The 22,966-nt window shown below is 34.2% G+C and overlaps 3 protein-coding genes across 4 annotated transcripts; 2 read left to right on the top strand and 1 right to left on the bottom strand.

Moving 5' to 3' along the window:
• Positions 1-255: 255 nt before the first annotated feature.
• LOC140056732 (nibrin-like) lies at positions 256-13,842 on the bottom strand. 2 transcript variants are annotated; one of them, XM_072102206.1, is made up of 16 exons: positions 13,734-13,842; positions 12,159-12,209; positions 11,923-12,005; positions 11,406-11,557; positions 10,744-10,903; positions 9,379-9,482; positions 9,003-9,120; positions 8,339-8,529; positions 7,875-7,966; positions 7,551-7,725; positions 6,877-7,426; positions 6,052-6,135; positions 3,925-4,098; positions 3,439-3,546; positions 3,166-3,264; positions 256-1,398 (listed from the first exon to the last, which is right to left on the bottom strand). In XM_072102206.1, exons 1-15 carry the CDS (start codon positions 13,759-13,761, stop codon positions 3,178-3,180), a joined length of 2,157 nt encoding a protein of 718 aa, XP_071958307.1. In that variant the 5' UTR covers positions 13,762-13,842; the 3' UTR covers positions 256-1,398; positions 3,166-3,177. The 2 variants fall into 2 exon arrangements, with proteins under 2 accessions (XP_071958307.1, XP_071958306.1); XM_072102205.1 differs by lacking the exons at positions 256-1,398; positions 3,166-3,264; positions 3,439-3,546; positions 3,925-4,098 and having other exon boundaries at positions 5,189-6,135.
• Positions 13,843-14,006: 164 nt separating this feature from the next.
• Positions 14,007-17,580, top strand: LOC140056456 (uncharacterized). Its single transcript, XM_072101824.1, has 2 exons — positions 14,007-14,951; positions 15,227-17,580. The coding sequence occupies exons 1-2, from the start codon at positions 14,038-14,040 to the stop codon at positions 15,828-15,830; spliced, it is 1,518 nt and encodes a 505-aa protein (XP_071957925.1). The 5' UTR covers positions 14,007-14,037; the 3' UTR covers positions 15,831-17,580.
• Positions 17,581-18,425: 845 nt separating this feature from the next.
• On the top strand, positions 18,426-21,831 carry LOC140056763 (uncharacterized). The gene is made up of 3 exons (XM_072102238.1): positions 18,426-18,661; positions 19,685-19,888; positions 20,398-21,831. The coding sequence occupies exons 1-3, from the start codon at positions 18,583-18,585 to the stop codon at positions 20,541-20,543; spliced, it is 429 nt and encodes a 142-aa protein (XP_071958339.1). The 5' UTR covers positions 18,426-18,582; the 3' UTR covers positions 20,544-21,831.
• The last annotated feature ends 1,135 nt before the right edge of the window (positions 21,832-22,966 follow it).

Consider the following 22,966-nt stretch of genomic DNA (forward strand, 5'->3'; position numbering starts at 1 on the left):
AGCAGGTTAATAGGGCACAGGGTTACCAGATGAATAATTTAGGCAAAACAAACAGTAAAGATTGAAATTGTAACTGCTCAGAAATATTATTTTTACCCATATTCCCACCACATATGTATATTTATAATCGGCCAATTACAGTAAATTTCAGTCTTAAAAGTACTGTATCTATTTGTGCAAAGTTGCATATACTGTACCATGGATATCCTCTGGATGGCCTCAAACTTGTCCATGAATAAATGACAAAGGCAAACGCAAACAAAACAGCTGGTTTATATTTATAGAAGCAGCAATTCGCTTTAATAATAATTTCAAGTGAAAATGCAGATTCATGGGAAATGTGTAAGAATTATATAACATCATCCTGTAATTTAATGAACATCCTATTCATGTTTTATGTCTAGCCTACTGCTCTATTTTTCCAAAATTATTTGCATTTCATAGGCAAATTCTGCCATAGGAAATGTATAAATAAGAATCATATAACATCATTTAATGAGCAATTCCTATTCTATTTTATGCCTTTATTAATAGGCTATGTACTAGACCTACTGTGTATAAATATACCTACAGTACATCATATAAACTAACTCTTTGGAATGTTTTGGCCAAGGTAATCAAGGCCTGGACTGAAGGCCTAACACTGTAATAACACAGAAATAGACCCATGTCTACTACCCCAGGAATTAGGCCAAGGCCCATGATCTGCCTTGAAAATGTTAACTTACTGGTTTTACTATAGCATACATTACTTTTTATAATCTCTATTATACAATTTTGGCTATTGCAATGCAGTTTCTGATGGTTTTCAACAGGACGGCGATAACATCAAGAAAACTGTTGTGTGATTAGCAAGCAGTTACGATTTCCTACCGTAAAAAAATGCAAAGTGTTTGTGACAAATCAAAGACTATTACTACTTTTTCTATTGGTACAAGACAAAATAGTTTTAACATAAAAAATGTTGATGGAAATGACCGTGTACCTTGCAGTCATCTTTAACACAAAACACAACATCTTACATTAAACTTTTCTTGTACTGTATTATACAAACAATATACAGTATCTTAAACTAACAAGGAAGTCAAGTTGGCCGAGTTCTCTCTACAACTTCAGTAACCACTCCTCTTCTTACACCGTCATATTTTTTCAACAATAGTGTTGTCACTGAATTGCATTCCACATTCAATCAAAACCAAAAGAACTTCTATGTGAGTTATAAATGTGGAAGAAAACTGAATTGTAAATCTGGATAACATTTTGTTTTTAAACAGCAACTCTGGAAATTCTACAGTCTGCTATGCACACATGGTCATTGGATTGCAACTAGATGGTAGATGATTTTGCAGCATCTTGGAAAGTTGGTAAATAAAAACAGCACCGATCATTAATTGAAATCTGAAAAGACAAATGTATTGTATTTGTTTAGGACACCATAATACATTAATTGAAATAATAGTATACAAGAACAAAAGCATGCCAGGTGGTTTTGTTTTAGAGAAAAGGTCGCAATGAAGATCAATCAATAGAAATAGTTTAACAGGTTTCAAACATCTATTACTGTAGTTTTCATCCCAATAAATGTACAAGGAGATAGATTATATATATAGAATATATAGAATGGAATATAGACTATAGAATACTGTTCCCCCTCCCGTCTTAACCATCTCCCCGATGACACATTAATGGGGATCATGTTAGCTGCATTATTTGTATGATAGCTTCAGAATATAAATTGTAATCATGTCTAGGCATTCGGTATGTTCAGTGGTGCCACTCAATGAGCTTTAATGTAGATCTGTTGCCCTCGATGCAGATTCTTGCATTAATACTTCAAATGCAAATGTTAATGCAAAAAGGGCTCTTTTTTGTTGTAAGCTTTAAAAAAAAAACCAGACAAGATTGGTGGAATAATTTATCGCATAAACTTGCCTGTTGAAAGTTTGCCCAAGAAGATCGACCACATTATTGAACATACGAATAACCTAGTCAAACCTTTTACGTACTCATCATAAGCCATTTAAATGGAGATTTTTAAGCTTTAATTCCACTGTTCTTCCACTAAAGAATAAATCATAATCCTAGTCTTTTATGTTATGCGAATTGATATTAGCAAACAGTATGGGACAGGCAATGGGCTGGTAAAATGACAGGTTTACCATGAAACTAAGCATTGATAACAGTTTCATGCAATTGCCACTAGATTACATAGTGTACTATACTATCTGACTGTTTAGGTTCAAACATAGTTTTAAAAACCTTCTCAGTACAATTCTGGTAATTTTGATATCGCATGCATGCAATACAGTGAGTATAGAAAAATATTGTATAGAATAACCCTACTCTGTCTATCATAGTAGTATACAGTAGATGGCGTGTTTGCCAATAATGAAGTGCTTACATAAAGTACATGTGACTCAGCATATAAATACCACTCATTGTTAAGCAAACAATACCTGACAGTCGGCATCAAATTTTCTATACCTACTCAAATAATGGTTCTTCCCACAATAAAGACTGACCTGCAAATTTAATACTGAATACACTAAATTTATACTTGGAGGAAGAATTCAACAAAAACTATATTTACATTTAAATTTCCAATTAGAATGCATCAGTAGCCATTTAAAATTAGGTAAAATATAGCCTCAAGTTTAATATTGTACATTTGTTTGCAAAAAACCACAATAAAAAAAATTCCTTAAGCACACATTCATACACATTCTTGTACCAATTCATTGCAAATTTAATTTGTACTTTTTTCTTATACACAAAAATATTTTTATTTCATTTGAGTCTTAATTTAGTTAAAGAAACTTAAATCTGAATGTTCTTGCATACAAAATCTTTTTTTTTTATAAAAATGTGTGCAAATTTAAATCGATCAATCAATAAATAAAACCGACACATGTTCAGAAACTTTGATTGTCAAACATCTTTGTTACGGTCTATTGGTTTCATTTGGAAGCTTTCCCTAGCACTTTAGCAGCTTTATCAGAATAATCGAAAATGTATAGATTGTGTGTATTGTTATTAGACATTCAAAATCAATAACCAACCGTGTACAAATTTATAGGCCAAGGTAAACAATTTTATTCCACATGGGTTGAATAAAATCATATTTTTCAGTGCTGCTATTTTAAACAAAACTGGAATTTTTTTTACCTTTTTTATCTATCAAAATTTTTTTCTTTTTGTCTTCACTGGAACGTTCTTGAATAATTCATCAGCTATTTGACTAAATTCACATTTGTCTTCATCAGCCTTCAATGTGTAAAAGAGAAATAATTACCAACACTTAAAAACACTATTTTATATAGAAAAAGTTTAAACAAATAAAACTATGGTACTTGGTAATGAATACCAATGAGTAGGCCTATTAACATAGCCTTTTTTGCCATTGTAATCTCAATGGGCCCTCACTAAATGAATACCTACCTGACCTCGAAACATTTCCTTCACATCTTCCGGCACCTCGTTGTAATGAGTGACAAGATCATCGCCACCAATGATGCGTGGCATACTCTGTTGCCCAGGATATGACCCCTAGTTAAAATGAACAAATTTCAGTCAATAATGTGGAGGAATTGGAAAATGCTTCTTTAACTCGGTTTTGCCAGATTCTAGGTTTTGGCAACAACCAATAACGCAATACTGTGGTGTACTGCTGAGGTTTGAGGTCACTGATGTAGGGACACTAAGTGGCCCTCTAACGCTGTCATATTCTAATGCATTTTTCCCTCCGGACCTTGCTCAGCCAGAGAGCGCTCATACCTGCTATGCCTCTGAATAAAGTACCCCTACTGTAGGCCATCATAATTAAAAGTTCCATGGTTGATGGCCAGAGTGGGTTTGATGTCTTGAAATAATAACATAACTAAAGCATAAACTACAATATTTAACATAATTATTTTGTAAATCTACCTTTTTAAAACGCTTGAAGTTTTTGACATTTAACAGCATAACGTCTTGATTTTGAATCCTGTGGTTATTTGGTCGACGGTAAACCAGTACAGTTTCACTTGTCTTCACTAAGTTAGTGGGGAGATCGTCTAATTCTGGTTTTATAGCATCATCAGGGCTAATCTTGAAGCATTCCTGGTTAAAAATACAAAAATTTGTAAATTCAATATTTAATTTAAAAAACAATACTGGTTTGTTTAGGCACATGTTCACATCAAGCATACATATTTATTATAAAATATTGATTGTTATAAAAACAGTGTTAAATGAATGTTGTGAGTTCAAACATCATTAAAACATATTAGAAAACATTAGTTTTTAATCTTCAACAATTTTCAACATAAAAAACATAGAGAGAAGAGTATGTCTGTTTCAACAAAAAACACACACAAAAGCACAATTTGTTTACACAATAAAATGTTCAAAATAAACAAGAGAAAAGAGAGAGAGGAGGGTATGTGCCATAAACTATTAAACAAACAATAACATGTGAGTGTGCTGTTAAATAGTTTATGAATTGCTTTAATTATGCTATATTATTTTTAACACCAAATTGTTAGAAATTGTAGTAAATTTTTAAAGAATTTAAATACTCTCACCAATTTGTTGCCTTGTTCTCTGTATGGTACTGTACTAATGTTTTGAGTTTAGGAAAACTATTTAAAACATAGATGGTCATTCCCACTCTCTACAGTAAAGCCTCCATCTATTCCAATGGGAGACTCATGAATGAAAGCCTAATTAATAGAGGAGACTAAATTGGGAGAGCACACATGTTTTCTGTGTATTTACTACTGTATATACAAAACTATATATTGAGTATATATATATTATTATTTCTGCAATGCCCTCTTCTCTCTCACTTCCCAGTATTAAGTAAACTATTTTATTATTAACATCTTTAAATGTGTTTAAACTTAATGTGACCAAAAAAAGTGATGTGCCGATTTTTGGACACAATGACATCATATCAAGTATTTGGGCACATTTTTTTTGGTCAAACGAGTTTGAAAAAAAAAATAGATAAATAAATTTAAAATTTAAATGAACATTAAGTTGAGAATGTAGTAAATATTTCTCACTTAGTCTCTATCAAAATTATCAGACTAAAATATATAAGTTTTATTTAATTCGACAATTACAGTAAATTAAACTCCTAGAAACTTTTATCTGTGACAAGGGTAAAACAAGTCTGGAAAAACTAAATTGAAACAATATTTCATGTAATAGATATTTTATTAATTGAAGAATTGAAAAAAAAAATGCAAAACTAATTGACTGAAAAAAACATATTTCTATATGGAAAAAACAGCTTCATTCTTTATAAAAACAAACTCATTTTAATCATCTTGTAAAACTTCCTCTGTACTCAAAAGGTCGCGATCCTCTAGTTATTGGGAGCATTCGATTTATGCTATGTACAAGAAATGATGTGCCTCGCTTATTCAAGTGGAGACCATGCCAAGTAAATTTTGTAGAATCAATGCCATTTTCATTAGTAAAAACACTGGTATGGTCGATGAACAACTCTCCATATTCATTCTTCAACATATCGTTAGCCTTCGAAACGCATTCATTGTAATTAAGGTTGTCTGAGCGAGGGCATATGCCTGATATAAACACATGGCCAGATATTTCCTGCTTAAGATGAGATGTAAACTCCTGGAAATCCTTGCACAGGTTATCCACTGTAAAACCATAATTACTGCAATCATTCGTACCAGCATGGATAACTACATTCACCACTTTTGTCAAATCAATTTTCTTGACAGCTGCGAAGATTTGACGAACAACGGCCCCTCGCATACATTTGATAGAAGTATCAGCTAACCCATAGACGTTGATATGTTTTATCATTGAGTCACCAATAATAAAATTCTTCGTAGTAATAACCTCATCAAATGACCTTTGTCTCGAAATATTCTTGTTAGAGCTATGTGTTAATTCAATGTTCACTAAAATAGTTGACTTTTCTTCCGCCGAAAATACCTCTCCTCCTTCACTTTCAGATGAAGTATCAAATGAACGCCTCTGTCGGTAAGTGGATAAAGGATTGACTGGTTTATTAAATAAATTCTTCTTTATTACCTGAGCTTGGACACTGATGAATCCACCAGACAAGGTCCTTGGGCGTCCTGCTTGGTGTTTGTTTTTTTCCGTCTCTGAATCTTCCTGAAAATACAAATTATTTTATTTTTTATTTCATGTCTTTAGGCAATGTGGCCAAGGATTACCAATAGTGAATTAATCACTGTCCTATCAGATAGGTGGTAATAATCCCCCTGATACAGGGGCTATTTTGTGAACCAGTTCACCGGGGTAACCCCCTACTCTTTTCGAATAATGAACTGGGTTCTTTAAAGTGCACACAGGTTATAACTGTGTACACTGGACCTACGGTTTATAGTCCTTATCCGAGAAGACTTGTTCCACCACCAGAACTAGGAGCGAGTCGGCCTCGAACCCTTGCCGACGTTGTTGGCTTTTTAGGTACAGTAAACGGCGCCCCTGCCTTAACCGCTCGGCCATTTGACTCGCTTATAAAGGTGTGTTTTGAAAGAAAAATATTTCCATACATAGTTGCTTCATCATGTTTTTAGTTTACTAACTTGAGATGGTTACCAACCTACATGCAAAAAAAACCTTAACCAAAGCTCTGTCTATACTATCAAACTTTACGCGACAATGTGATGTGCCCATATACTGTATACCCATGATGTCATATCAATACCATATTTGGGCACATCACACTTTTTGTAAACTAGTTTGATAGTGTAGACTAATAAAGCATATTAAATGATGCTACCACTTGCTACCTGTTTTATTAATTATTGTTCACATGCAATAAAATATTTACTGCAAAAGACGAACAGGACCGAGAAATTAACAACTGAATACTGAAAAAAAACATACCTCAAATTCAATTTTAATTTTCTTTTTCCACAATCCAGTGCTGTCATCAGTATTACCACATTCCTTTCTCTTTGGTGTCCGCTTACTCTTACTTGTTGATGGTTCTTCAAGTGTCACATCTGGTTCCTTTGCCTCTCTGCTAGCTTGTCTTGAATCTTTACAAGTTTTTAACAAGTCAGACTTTCTTTTCCCTTTCTTTTCTTCTGTAGAATCTTTGTGCACAACTTCTTTTTCTGGAAACATATTTTCATCTGCATCATCTGAAGAAGGAATCTCTTTTTTATTTATTTCCATGTCAACCTCGCTTGCTGCTTCAGACAATGTGTCAGCATCAGTTGATGTTTCTATCAAGGTTGTTGAAGGTTGAAGGAAGGAGTTCAGGTTACTCTGTTTGCTATTTTTCTTCGTAACATTACTTTTAGGCAAGAGTTCTTTGGTTTTTGCTGCTTTAAGATTACTAGACATGGATTCATTTCTTTCTGTTTTCTGGGATTCAAAACGAGCCATTTTATTTGGAGATTGGAAATCATGGTCCTGATCCTGTCTATTTCTAAAGAAGTATAAATTAGAAAAGAGAAATAAATTGAATATATATGAATCAAAATATTGCGATGCTTTAATGTGTAAAAAGAATATAAATATAAAATATCATGCAAACAAAATAGCAAATAAACCTCTTTTTGTTATCAGACTTTTCAAGGCGTGTTTCATCGATGATGCTCACTTCCCCAACAGCCTTTGTTCTTGCAATTCTTTTACTACTTTGTTGGGGTGTTTGTGTCTCAGGGGCTAGAACGACTTGGGTGTCAAGAGTCTGAGAAGCTCGTGCATACATAAGATTAAGCCCACCTAAGATGATCGAGAAAAAAAAAATATAGTTAATACAATAATATCCTATGAAAAGACACTCATTAAACACTGGCCTAGTACTCCAACACAAACTGTTTTCTTTTGCCTTCCCTTAGGAAACATTAAATTGGCTACTGCCACCCACTTACTTTGAGACACTGCTGGGTTGCAATGAAGCTCTGTAGAACAGTAGAGGACTGCTAATCCAATCTCCTGGTTTTGAATAGGTCGCAAGTCACTCCTAAAATAACAAAGTAAATTCAAAGAATGAAGAGAATGAGGAATAATGGAACAAAATGAATGCATCATTCATTCTTTAAGCAAACAAAGAAAATAGGAAAGTGTCAATAAAGGGAGTAGGCTAACAGATGACAGATACCTCTAAAACAGCTTCACCCCAATTTTCACACATATTTATTTTTTGAATACTTTTAAATAAAACAAAGTAGGTAATAAAGTACTAATCAAAGTCTACATCTAGTACACCTGTGACACGAAAGACATATTTGAATAGATAACGTGATGATGATGCAATTCTTATATTGCCTGGCAAGGCATTCCACATAAACACACCATTTCAGCTATGAAAATGAAAATGTCTTAATTTACTTACTGTTCTAAGATTGCATAAACTTTTCCAGCCCATTGCTGATGACTAGGCAACCCTGCCTGTGTGTCTTCATCAGGGCTTGAGCAAACTACACATGTACCAGACTGGGTCAAAACTTTAACATCTTTTGTGGGTTCATCCATTAACATGCATTGCCCACCGCCAAATGAAACAGCAGTCTTCATTGTAGTGTACTACAATGATAATACATCAGATTTAAAATTTAAATACAAATTAATGCTTTTATTGTAGAACTTTTTATTGAAACTTATAAACAATATTTTGGAATTTAAAACTAAATAAGTTTGAAAAAAAAAAGTATATATATATATATACTATACAGTTGGAGTGGGGAGGCATTCATAGGTATAATAATAAAATAAATTGAATAAATTATGGGTAAAGTTTATTATAGATTTATTTTATTTTAATCAAAACCAACCGCGATAATTACGCCACTAACAGGTTTTATACAAACAAAGCCAGGAATGTTTAAAGCACCTTGATTAATCCTAACATTGATCCAGGGCTTCTCTCATCCAGTGCCCACATTGACCAGAGGTCTGAGGCAGATACTAGATGCAGGGACTGCAAGTCAGCAATAAAAATAGTGGGGGTGAGGATACTGCAAGTAACTAGGCAGGCATACTGTATTGTAAAATCTAACCTCTTTTTCGGTTAAAAAAACAAACTTTTTGTCTTTGAAGACCTTTTTCCTGAGTGGATTAGCCTGGAAAGATACTTCATCTTTGCGTATGTTAGCCTCAACAACGTCCGGAAGGAATCTTCAAGAAAATTAATTAGCAAAAATAAACATCAAGAATTGAACAATATGGAAAATTACTAACCATATATACATGACCATCCAGTACATGTCATGTACTGTTTATATATAAAGTATCATCATTATGTCACGTAAAAAGTATACTGGAGAGTAAAATCTCTTGCACATTTAATAACACCTCTCTTTCAGGGAGTAGTAGCAATAGTAAGACTGTATTTTTATTAAATTTAAATAAATTTATTAAATTAAATGTACATACTGGCTGATATTTGGTAAACTAGTTTGACTTTCTGCTGCTTTGATCAGTTTGTTCAGGTATTCCAAGGTAACTATAGGACAACAGGATACCAGAGCACAAATCACCTAGCATGGAGAAACAAATGATATTGTTAATTCTGAGCATTTGTTCAGTGGGGTTATGTCCATCTCAGCTGCCGGTTACAGAACACGATATTGTATTGAGCACCAGAAGTGCCCGTTATGGTAATAATAATAATAATACCACATTTATATAGCGCCCTTTTCATGAGTAATCATGCTCAAAGGCGCTTTACAAGCATTATTACCCCAGTATTTTTTTTGGGATCAAACACGTATGGAAACATACTCCCATAATGCAGCCGGTAACCAGCGCAAAGTTGTGTGTAGATCTAACTGGGTACCCATTTATACACCTGGGTGGAGAGAGGCAACGTAAGTAAAGTATCTTGCCTACGGATACAAGCAATGCGGCGAGAGTTGGATTCGAACCTAATAATAATAAATGATAATAAATGAAAACTTATATAGCGCCGGTATCCTCCACCCATGTGGCGCTCATGGCGCTTTGTGCATTAACAACGTGCGAGAACATCAGCGAATAGCGACGTCTTTAGGTTGGTCTTGAAACTGTTTAGACTAGTTGAGCATTTAACTGTTGCTGGTAAGCTGTTCCATACACTTGCGGCCGCAACGTAAAAAGATCTCTGACCCCACTGATTTTTCGCTCTACGCTCTTGAAGAAGGTTTTGTGACAATGATCGTAGGCCTCTGCGGGATGATTCGTAACGATCCACAAGGTCAGATAAATAAGCAGGAGCACTGTCATTTAGGATCTTGAATACAAACAACGCAAGTTTGTACTTAACACGTTGTTGAACAGGCAACCAATGCAAATCCATCAGGACAGGAGTTATGTGAGCGTTTGATTTTGTATAAGTTACAATTCTAGCTGCCATATTTTGCAAGCGCTGCAAACGTTGTATTTGAGATTTTGGTATGCCAAACAACAAGGCATTACCAATGTCAATTTTAGAAGTGACAAATGAGTGTACAATCAATTCAGCTGTTTTCTTGTTAAGATTACCGCGAATACGACCAAGGTTCCTAATCGATATGCATGCTGCTTTGGATACAGTTGTTATTTGTGCTTCCATAGTGAGATTACTATCCAGCATGATTCCCAGGTCTGACGATCGGTAGTCCAACGTCCAACACACTGCGCCACACGCCCTTATGGTAGTGTAGCAGTGATGTATAGTGTACAATTCGGTTTTTTAATTCGGCAGCCGAGATGGATCTAACCCATTCAGTATACCAATAAGGCCAATTTTGCTTAACGGTGGCTTTACTATGGAATACTAACCTTCACTGTGACACTGATTTCAGACATCACAAGGTGTGTGCATTCTTTACTCCAGTTAGTAACATAGTGACCACCCAATTTCAACAAATTAGCTTTCAAAACAGTTTTATTTGCACCAGACAATGAAGAACCAGCACAAACCAGTGGCTGATATTCAACTCTAACAAATAAAATTAATACAGTACTGTAAACATCCAAATGTAAAGATATCAGGTGGTTTCTCATGGCCAAACACAGTGTAACAATACACTTGGTCACATACCACCTCACGGAGTGGAGTTGTGGCTTGGTGGTTATGATGCTTGGCTACCAATTCAAGGATCCTGTATATATGTAAGGATTTTTTCTAATGACAAATTACAACTCGACTCCCAAAGACTTGTAATAAGACTTTGTTTATGTAGAGCATCTTGTGTATGTTTGTCTTGTGAACAGGATTGCCACTTTTAAGAAGGATAGTGAATGAATTCGCTTATGGTTATCCTTGGCAATTTGCCTAAACATATAATAAAATTAAAATACTTAGTTTGTTGATCTACATGTCATAAAGTAAACACACACAATTGAAAGACTTTCTACCAAGCTTATACATAGGAAAACTCTCTAATTTAATACAACCTTTAAGTACTTTCTACCAACAGTAATTTTGTCTGCACCCTTACCTCCAGGAGTTCGTACTAAGTGACCCAAACTCAATTTCGTCTCCATGTTTAAGGTCTGTTGAGCTATTGGTATTCACTTTTATCTTGTTGACAATTGTGCCATACTTGGAAGAGTCTTTCAGTGTGATAGCGGGTAGTCTTTCAGGATGTTTCTAGAATACGAATATTGTAGAAGGTGAACTGTATCACATCCAACAAACTGGTGTGTGCAATTCAGATTCTTTAATCAAATTTTATTCATTCATTCTTTAATTCGTAAACAAGTAAATATATAAACAAAATAAATGAATACAACACTTTTAGTCGCGTCCAACCACGACTCTACAGCTCACTATGTCGGTCGGTTAACACTAACTCAAATTTGAGCATGCGACTGCAGCCATGGCCTTGTTAAAAAGAGTGGCCTAATATATAGATTGCGGTTTCTTCCAGTCAAATGCTTTAAGCCAAGTGGAAGAATTAGGTGCATATGCTATGTGGACACATTAATATCATGTTTATAAACTCCTTAACCTACTAGATTGTCCTTTGAATGAGACACTGCAAAAGTAGCATGCTTCCTACTGATGGACTGGTCATTGGTGATGAGTATTGGGCAACCTGATGATGAATAATACATTTGTTAAAGGGCTCTATTCTTAAACAAGAAGTTATGGCATTAAATATATCACACAATTGTTTGGTATATTTTGATTTAACAATCATATTTCAGTTTAAACATGATACAGTACTATTTTAACCAAAGAATCTTACCTTTCCTCCCCACAATGCATTCAAGACCTACCAAAAAACTGTAAGATTGATCTAAAAAAAAAAAAATTAAATACAGTAATTACTACTGTATTCATTGCAGCATTACATTATCAATATTTACATTATATAATAAGCATTTAAACCATACAAAATTAACAATTTTGTTCGACTAACACCCAGTACTGGTCACACCATTGACTTACAAATACATAAACTTCATTACTATACTAAACAGTACAAGACTAGTACTACTGTACTAGCTATCTAAGTCTAGGGATTAGAGGGCACCTTCTAGCCAGACTTTATTATTATTGGATTTATTTAGCTAGGCTGACAACCGCTCTACTCATAGATAGTTTAGACTAGAGGGACTATCTACCTAACCTAGGCTAAGCTACTAGGTAAGATAGGACCTACTATTCCTCGCCATGCACTGGACTGTCACTTGCTTGACAGTCAGTGACTGGTGCGCAACAGGCGATCGGGTCCATTTCTTATGGGCCCAAACGTCTTATACGTTGAGCCCAATCGTCTTAGAGGTAGGTGTTGGTCCCGATAGTCTTAATCGTTGAGTTGAGCTCGACAGTTCCAACATTAGTGAAATATTGTGTTATTACAGTAATTTTGATCGTATGTGTGTGGGACCCACTGACTGTGCCTCCTCCAGCTTCCGGAGACTTGATTGGTGTGCTTTTATTTCATTCTATTTTGCTACCAAAAATATACCATCTAGCAGAAACAGGCCTTATGAATGGTTTAGTAATACTAATACTTATTATTATTATGCGCACAACACCATGTGCCAAATGTTAGAAAATGTGCACAGAAAAATTTAATATTAATAAAACTAGGCTTATTCTTAAAAAATATTTTATAATTCTTTTACATACATATAGGCCTAGTAGTAGGCCCCACCCTAGCCTAGCTAGTTACTATGGTTTACTAGGCTAGGGCCTAGCAGTAGTACTAGGCCTACCTAGGCCGGATTTAGTAGTAGTCTACGCCTACTAGCTAGATAGAGGTAGGGGCCTAGAGAGGCTAGGCCTAGATTATGAATTATAATTACATTTGTATCATCACAATACATTCACTAACGAACTTCTTGAAAGAACACCTTATTTATTCAATTATTAATTCAATTCATTTTCGTGAGCCCAATCGTCTTTTAAACTTTATTTTAGAATGGGCCCGCAGGGAACATTTTCGCCAGTGTAGCGTAGCAAAAAGCTATACAAAACAACCTTATTGCTACACATTTTGAAAATTGTGTAGCAAAAAATACAATACAAAACTATGTTTCTCGACTTAAAAATCAGTTTGATTAGCAATATTGCTAAACAAAATTTTTAAATGAAAATTTTCCCTGGCCCGATCTTCTAATTATGTTGGGCCTGAACGTTCACACGAGTTCAATCGTCTTGGAATGGGCCCGCCGATCGTCTGGGTTGGGTGAGCCCGATCGTCTGACAATAATCGCAAAGCCAGCTAGAGGGCCTAGCCACTAGGATATAAGAAGAGGTCTGCCTATCGGTAAACAGGCAACTTATTTGCAGTGCAGATTTTAAAATGTCATACCACTCCTTAAACTCCGCAAAATCCACATCTTCCCATTTCATTTTCCTTTCAATCTAGGCTATAAATCTCTCTCGTGTGCTCCCAAACCTCTCGCGCGCTCAAGTTTCTGAAAAAAACCAACCATGTGCGGGTTTTTTTCTGACGTATGACGTGACATCAGACGGCTAGAGTGTAGCTAGCTAGCTAGCTGCTACACAATTTCAAAATTAGAGGGCGATGTTTTATTTTTTTGTGTGTGGCCGCCGTCCGTATTGTTGAGCCGTACTGCACGGAAAGAAACATTTGGAAGAACATTTAATTGAAAATGTCTGAAAATACAATAAATCAAAATAATTATGGTTTGGTAGACAACGAAACCAGTCATAGAAACATTGAAGTTGCGTTTTCAAAGGATATGTCACCAATAAGTAAGTCCACTGTCAGACAAACGAAGGAAAGTGATGTAAAACCAGGCCTAGATTTCCAAATTCTTGAAACACTAGCTTCAGTGGCCACGACAAGCGACCCGACAAGCCTGCTAATTCAACAGCAACAACAACAGCATCAACCGACATACCCGGTCGGCTTGCCCCATTCAGATAAACATGAACTAGTTGATGCCTTAAACAGGGGTGATCTGACTCTTATGGAAATTCCACCTAAAAATCCACCAACAATCCTCGATTCTAGGCCTAGTCATTGTGGATTTAATCTGGAATCATCAGAAGCCAACAAAATGGTGAAGAAACGAAAAAGAAAAAACATGCTGCAGAAATTAAAAACAGAAAAGTGTGGTCCTGAAAACCGTAGTAAAATAGGAAAAAAGAAAACTGGATCGAAGAAGAAGAAAATGAAGTTAGTGGGAATCTCACCAGAAATGAGCACTTCACGGATGCCTTCAGCAAGTGCCATTCTTGATACACCCCCAAGAGAAGGCATGGACAAAGAGATTGAATTAATCCGAAATTTCAAATGCGAGTGTAAATATGGCGGAGAGGGAGAATCGTGCATTAGACAATTTAATAATTCTGCTGTCTTGCAGCTTAGGTACTCTATGTCAGATGTAACCTCATATGAGAAAGACTTGCTACTTCTTGGAAAGTTAAGTTGTACAATAAATGTTTCTAGATTAACAAATTGTACCCGAAGACGAGAGCAGAAAGAAAGGCAACAACAGAGAATATTGTATTATGTTGAGAATCATAGAGTTTGCAGAGCGACATTTAAATTTATGCACAAGTAAGCAAACATTTTATAAATAACCCTATTGGGCTATTTTTTCATTGTGGTAATCCAAAACAAAGCCTAGAGAAAATGAATATTGTGTCTTATAGTCAAACGGTACTGTATCTAAAAAACTTTCATGATAGATACGTGTAGGTTAATTCTGAAAGTGGTTCTTACAAGCTAAAATAGACCTAGTTGATATTTATAAACAAAGTTTTATAATTATAGACTTTATGCATATTGACTTCGATAATACTTTAATACATATTTCACTTTTTTTCTTGTAGAATTAGTCAAAATAAATTAACAGCTCTCATCAAGTGGTACAAAGATCATGGGTTAACCCCGAGAAAGAAGCGTATCGGAGGAAAAAAAATTTCCAAAGATGTCACAGATCGTAAATTGCCAAAAAAGAAACCCAGCCCTCCTGAATCACCGATTGCTATGCCCAAAACTGATGTTACAGCGCAACAACAGCAGACACAACAGAAACAGCAGCAACAAAAACGTCAAAAGCAGGTACCACCACAGCAACATCTTCAACAACCACCACAACTGCAAGCTCCACCTGTAATTCAGCAGGTTTCGCAACCTCAACGTGTGGCGATCAGTCAAACCCAGCAACCGACATCACAACCACACCAGCATCAACAACAACATGTCCAACAAGTCCAACAAGTTCAACATGTCCAACATGCATTCCTTCAGCAGAGTTTGATGCGCCAGACAGGACCACAGCAGATGGCAGCGATGCAAGTGCACCAACAGCACCCATCTCAGCAGTACATCCCTCCGCAATTCCATCATCACGGTCAGCCAATGCAGTACCACCATCTACTAACACCACAACAACAGGCTTATTCAATGCCACAGCCAAACTACATGCAGTAGTAGCAAGTTCGCTGTGTTATTATAGCTCTGTCTACACTATCAAACTGGTTTGACAAAAAAAGTGTGATGTGCTCAAATATGGTAGCGATATGACATCATCATGTCCATGATGGGCACATCGCATTTTTTGTCACATAAAGTTTGATAGTGTAGACAAAGCTTTATATTACTAATTATCAGTATTGATCATTGATCATATGAATGATATTTACAAAGATAATAGTGATAACTTTTAGTATTACTTATTAATTGTTTAATACTACTAGGCCTACTATTCAACTACATGCCAGATGAGTACAATCTGCAAAAGGATAAAAAGTGACTCTTTTGATTTGCCAATAAGTAGCTTTTCACATGGCATGTATCCAATGTATGAGTCAGATAAGTAAATCAACATTGTGTGACCTTTTACGTCAACAGTTGCTTGTTAAATTGTGCAATGAGTGAGACACAAAATGGTGGATTTAAATCAACTTGGTAGCTTAAATTAAATATTTCTTTAATTAATTAAGAATTGGAACAGTAATTAGGTTGCTAAACGTAATTTTCTGACAATAATTATTACTGTTTATAGGTACAATATTGTGGATTGTAAGTTATTTATTATAATTAATATTCTTTAGGTATATTTTTTAATTGATTTAATTCATTATTTAAATTAATATTCATTATTATAGAATGGTTCTATGTCAATTTGAATTCATACTTTTTGTTTGCTGCCCTCAGTAAATTATTAGCAATATTTGAGAAATTTATATAATTAACTAAAAATAAAACCTGCACTGTAAATCTAAAATCCCAAAAGAAACATATTAAATGTTTTTTTTTTTTTTATTAGAAAGCTTCATGAGTTCCCTAAAATCAGCTATTTCTACACTATCAAACTATATGTGACAAAAATGTGATGTGTCCATATATGGACACGGTGCTATCACTACCCTATTTGAGCACATGACACTTGTCCAACTAGTTTGATAGTGTAGACTGAGCTTTATGGTTTCTTCGCAATAGTGAGCATTTTATATTTTGGAGTAAAAGCAAAGAACTTATAAGTTCTTTGGTAAAAGATGTTAAATAGAAATTGTTGTTTGCTGTATGTTTTAGTATAAATGCAAAACTATATGCTTTCATAATAATAGGCCTACAGTAATAATACTAGTGTTTTAACATTTTGACTTCCAAGATCAGTGCAGAAGTATGGTGCAATTAGGTATCAGTATAAGTACCACATTGTGTAGAAAGAAAGTATGCAGTGAAACAAAGTTTCTGGAAACTGAATACTTATATTTACTTTCTTTGATTCAAGCAACATTGCTCAATTCTTTTATATCATAGGCCTAATACATGATTTTTTTTTATGTTTAAAACATGTATACATTAGAAGATGTTTTTGCAAATTCTGATGAATATTGTACAGAATACTAATTGGTGAAAACATTGCTCAACATACATGAATAGTTTTAAAATAACTTAACTAGAATTTTATACCAAAGAATCATTTTTGTTTACTATTTTATTGTTCTACTAAACCAAGTAAAGTTCTACACATTTAGATAGATTTAGATACCACACACATTCAATCTACAAAATAAATCAAATTATTATTCCTAGCTCAAGGTACATAGAGGCTTCTTTGCCTGGGGTACATAAATATTTGCCTTTAAAAAAAGTCATGAAATTAATGTAATCATCTTGAATTTCAATCAATTAAAAAGTTTTAATGCATGAATTGAATTCCTGTTTTTCTTTATCAGGGTTTCATTTTTTCCCAAATGTGTGAAAGGCAAAAAAGGTAGGCTACCACATGCCGAAACCATGCCTGCATATGTAAAGACTTTTTGGCCCGTTTTTTCATTCAAAATCCAGGATGTCTTATCCTCCTAGGCCTGATCCATGGCCCAGTGCTGTATAGAGAATTGAAGAAGATAACGAGGTGCGTGTGTGTAAAAAATGAATGTTTCTGGTTGGTCAGTAATTCTTTCTCGTGTAACGACGACGGCGCGGCAAAAATATAGGCTGATCGTCAATGAAGATGTAGATATTGAATTTTAAAGATCTATTGTCCCCAGAGAGAGACACACCTTACCGGTGACAGCGTTTTGTTTAATGCTTTTGTCTCTCCTCGGCTTCGTGTCTTGTATTTCATATATATATATATATATATTTTTATGTTTTTTGTAATTATTATTTTATGTTTATTGCCGAAATGAATAAAATAAAATAAAAATAAAAATGAAAACATTTTTTTTTTATTATGCCACTTTGAATGTTCCACAAAAACCTGTAATTTAAAGGGGGAACATTTGGCTGCCAGCCAATGGGTTTTGGTTGAACTTATTTATGTTGTTTTTTGTCTGCGGAAGTGATTAACTACAAAATGGCCTATTCAAAATATGTTTGTAGGCCTATGATCTCATGTTTTTGGAGGACAATATAACTTTAATCATCCAGAATGTCGAAATATTAATGTCATGCTACTGACCAATAAACTTCGCCTACCAATACCTTATAGCGCCATCTACATAAGAAGCCAGACAACATCAGAGGAACATACTTCATATCCTTTGTAATTTCTTTGCAACTTGCAAACGGATGTACTGTATTATGAGGAACATTGACCACAAGAATTAAATTGAAAATCGGCAAATTACATATTTTTGTGCAAAATTACAGAAGGTAGTGTGACTTTCGTTGAAGCGCATGTGATAGGTGAACTGAATTCCACTTTACAGATAGCAACAAAACACCGAACATGCTTCAACAGAATGTCAAGAATTATGGCTTTTACATTTTTCTTTGGAATATTTGTTTACAACAAGTTCATGCACAAGGTAGGTTTGTTATGAACAATATCGTGGGTGTGGAAAAGATAGAAGTATATGCCTACTGTATACACTGTTTGCTTCTTGTCGTGTGTCACTTGTATTTAAAGGATCGAGGCAGTGACATTAACACATAACAGTCTTCACATAATATGTCATCCTTTGTTGTTCAAACATGTTTAACTTCATTCTTCAATCTGTATTCATTATAATTTTGACATGACCAGACGCAAACAAAAGTAAAAAGAAGTTAACAAATGTTGGAAAAGAGTTTATTCGTGATGAACGTACGTGTCGCCTGAAAGAACCTTCGTTTTATGATATACCACTTTTTGCCTCTGGATTCCACTGATACTCTAAATTTAAAAACAAAACCACACACACACATTTTGAGGCATAGGCCCTATATAATGTTTTTTTTTGTTTCATTTTACAGTAGGCCTATCGTACTGATAGTAGTAGGCATTTTGAAACAATAGCTAACACTTTTATACATGCTCCATCCATCCATTAGTCATGGATGTTTAGTCAGATCCAGATGAATTTCAATCATTTTAATTAATCCGCGTATTGACATAACATCAAATAAACACTTTCAAAAACATCAGGGAGAAGTGGAACTCACTATATTGACAAGCATGACTAAAACGTCAATATTCAAGTCTAACGAGTTAGTCCTTTCCATCATTTTAAAATTAATCACCGAATTTAATTCTCCTAAATGCATTGAAAAGGTAATGTATCTTGGACCTAAACTAAATGTTAGCTTGTATTGAAATATTAATAAAGATGCCTTAATAAGCAATTTGCTCAACGGGTTCGGTATCTTTATTTTATCACAAAAGAAAATACAACACAGCATAAATCGCTGAATTGCATTATTTGTACAAAAATGATTAGAATAGTAAACATGCAAAGAAAGACAGCAGGGGCCCACGACGAAACACACAATAGCCGCGGTCTCTTGATATGAATTTAAAATCATCATGCATACAAAAAGGAAAATATTAACTTCGTTTTGTTTATTTTAAGATTTTGATCGTCCCGACTTTCCTTACATGATACTGATCGTTGGAGTACTCTTGCCTGCACTGGTTATAGTTGCATTGGTTATTGGAACTGCTGTTTACTTCTACTGTAATACATGTGACAAGGGTACACACAGGGGCGTAGTAAAAAGAAACATTAACATGCCAGTTAAGGGATTGTATCCGATACAGTCCAGATATCCAGCAAGTAAGTGCCATGGTTTATATATTTTAAATTATATAACACCTAAATAAATTACTGTCATTTGATTGAACGATTGTGGGTCACATGGCGTGCAATAGTACGCACTATTCATTATGCGTATACTATATTAACTTCTAACAAAACTACGGAGAACACCTATTCAGGCGACATCCACGATAGGGGCACTGGTTGGATCCTGGGTGTCTCCCTTAAGCTCTGTCTACATCAAATTTTATGTGATAAAAAATGTGATGTGCCCATGGACAAGATGATACCATAAGAATTGGGGATATCACACTTTTTTTGTGAAACTAGTTTGTTTATACAGAGGTTTAGGGGTTATATTATGGTGAATGCATTTAATTTCAACAACATTATTAAGCAAATGGACCGATGTTCAATTCATCAATACAAACAAAGATGGCATATTAAAATGAGGTTTGTAGCGGTTAAGTTAACAGTAGTTGATGTAACTTTTTTTTCTGTGAAGTTAATATAAATTTGTTTTATAGGTGTCGATGAAGCATTGCAAGAAAAAGAAGCAGCTAATTCACCAGAGAAGAAATCACGTTTCAAAATGCCAAATATCCGACGAAACAAGAAAGACAAAAATAAAGGAGAGTCTCAGAAGACAGAAGATGGTATGATAATACCATAAATTGACAAAGCCTGTGAGATGAATGAATATAGATTATTAATAATGTTCGTTGTGAAAAATGTTTAATTAAAAGCAATACAATCCTTAATAATTAAGGACAATGATGTACCAACACAATGGAACTTAATGAGACATTAACATTGCTTTATGTCGGTCGTTGACGTTTGAATTTTCTTTTTTTTGATTGAGTCACTTCTTTCGCCATTTGGTGTACTGGAAATTACTGGGGATATTACTGTATGTAAATGTAGGTTTCTCGTTTTGCTAAAGTACACATGAATGTATTTCCTTGTAAAATGGCTGTAGTTTGGTTGATTCATCTATCTATACGTTTTTCTTTGTTTTGGTTGGAATAAAAATATAAATATGTTTAAATCTAATACATTAATCATAGTTTTATTCATGGCATTTAGTAGAAGGGAAATAGAGAAGTTCGATAAGTATTTCTTCTTTTTTTCACAGTGACAAGTAAAATAACAATATAAATAAGGCCTATATATCATGTTATCTACAATGCGGAAATTATGTTTTAATTAAGATTTGATTTGGAGGTACAGATTTCACCACACAGAAACCCTTCATTAAGGTAATATGGTTGCTTTATCATGGAAATGGTTAATACACCAAATTGATGACTAATTGTGACCGACCTGTATCCGCTCAAAATAGAAAGAACAGCTGATATTAATTGTTCCCTCCTCTAATGTAAAAGAATATAAGTCATATGATTTCAAACAATGTAAATATCACAATAACCATTGACAGATGCAGGCATCTTGTTGAAAAAAAGGGAAAAAATAAATTTTAAAAAGAATGTGTCGTTGTGTGAAAAAAATGGGTGTAAAAACTTATTATTGTTATACAGATTCCAATGTTTAATCAAATAGAATGATATGATATTGTTGTTATTAATTTTTAATAGTTATTTAATAATGTCCCGTGCCAGAATAATTCTGAACCTAGGGAGAATACTCTAGGCTTTGGAAAAAACCCTCGACATACTGGGCATTTAACCGGCGCCTCAGAAGTTTAGGTTCAAAAGTTTGTTATTAGTAAGCTGATAGAGATACCCGAATCAGTCTTTTTTAGAGGATGAGGTGATTATAACATTTCCGTTAACAGGTTCGCCATGACGTCATGAATGCCAAACTGGTTTGTAAAAACCGTTTTAATGATGTGGAGATTTTAGAAAGTTTTTGGTTATTTTTATGTTAATGTGTAAAAAATAACACCCTTTTCGTATAGGCCTACGTATTAATCGATACTGTGTTGTTAATATTTATTATTAGTTAATGTTATCATTGTATGATTATATAATACATTCGTTTATTGATTTCACATTAAAACTACAAAATAATAACATATAACTTGTTTTTCTTTAAATTGAGGTTCCGTGGAAACCTGGGAAGAGTGAGATAACATTTCATTATAGGCCCTATAGTATTTAATAAACAAAGTATTAGTATGGTGGTGTTTTTTCTTGAGTATATCTGTCCTATCATCGTCACTAATACAAAATATATAATATTTATAACTTCTATATTTATAATTTCTAGCAACTACACTGTCTTCATACCATGCTATTAAAGAATTATATATAGTTACTTTTTTATGCGCTTTTAAAAAAGTTCTGTAACTTTATTATTGTGCGAGGTAAATAACAATACTGTACTTAACAAAAGAATATTACAGAATATTTAGAATACAAATGTGAATGAACCGAATACATTTAGCGTACCATGCTTCAGAGTGTATCTATTAAAACAGGAAAACGTTTATACGATGAATCAACTCAAAACTGAATTAATCATATCAGTTTTTAGGAGTGTTTTATTTTAATAACGGTATGTTAGTCAGCCGCCGTAGAGAAAAGTTTAAGAAATTGTGTTTCTAAAGCTCTGTTTCACGTACTATCAAAATGTATGTGACAACACAATGTGATGTGACATTATGAACACGATGTCGTCCCACTATCATATTTGAGAACATTTTTTTGTGTCCAAACTTAACAACTTATTCTGCCATCCATTTTCGAGCTACCCTTTTAAAATTCAATACTGACGGGGCTGAAGATAACCATACGAGTCCTCGTGTATCCCCTTCGATGGATATTATTGCACATTTCTGACTGTTCAATTCAATATTTTCCAATCAAATATTGTTTTGTTTTGTTGATGTTGTTTGGAATTATTTGACATCGGTTTCAATTCTTAAGATCCCAAACCCCATTGCATCGCTATAGAGTTGCCAAGAACACTTGGTAGATAACGCAGAGAAGACAATAGTTTCTACGAGAATTCTACCACTAAACACTAAACTAAATTGATGCTTCACGACACAACGACAAGCTGTTAAAATGAACGACGTACTTTTACTATAGAGGCTCTGTACTCAAGTTTTAATTAAACATTGTATCTAAACGG

Source organism: Antedon mediterranea, chromosome 8, assembly GCF_964355755.1.
Source record: "Antedon mediterranea chromosome 8, ecAntMedi1.1, whole genome shotgun sequence".
Lineage (NCBI taxonomy): Eukaryota > Metazoa > Echinodermata > Crinoidea > Comatulida > Antedonidae > Antedon > Antedon mediterranea.

What these genes read in the sequence shown, in the direction of transcription:
- LOC140056456 (XM_072101824.1), top strand. Translation starts at nt 14,038, where the DNA reads ATGTCTGAAAATACAATAAATCAAAATAATTATGGTTTGGTAGACAAC. An exon ending in ACATTTAAATTTATGCACAA is followed by an intron (nt 14,952 to 15,226) that starts GTAAGCAAACAT and finishes TTTTTCTTGTAG; the next exon opens with AATTAGTCAAAATAAATTAA.
- LOC140056732 (XM_072102205.1), bottom strand. Translation starts at nt 13,761, where the DNA reads ATGTGGATTTTGCGGAGTTTAAGGAGTG. An exon ending in TTTTTTTAACCGAAAAAGAG is followed by an intron (nt 8,530 to 9,002) that starts GTTAGATTTTAC and finishes TTATCATTGTAG; the next exon opens with TACACTACAATGAAGACTGC. An exon ending in AAATTAAAATTGAATTTGAG is followed by an intron (nt 6,136 to 6,876) that starts GTATGTTTTTTT and finishes TTGTATTTTCAG; the next exon opens with GAAGATTCAGAGACGGAAAA.
- LOC140056763 (XM_072102238.1), top strand. Translation starts at nt 18,583, where the DNA reads ATGCTTCAACAGAATGTCAAGAATTATGGCTTTTACATTTTTCTTTGG. An exon ending in ACAACAAGTTCATGCACAAG is followed by an intron (nt 18,662 to 19,684) that starts GTAGGTTTGTTA and finishes GTTTATTTTAAG; the next exon opens with ATTTTGATCGTCCCGACTTT. An exon ending in ACAGTCCAGATATCCAGCAA is followed by an intron (nt 19,889 to 20,397) that starts GTAAGTGCCATG and finishes TTTGTTTTATAG; the next exon opens with GTGTCGATGAAGCATTGCAA.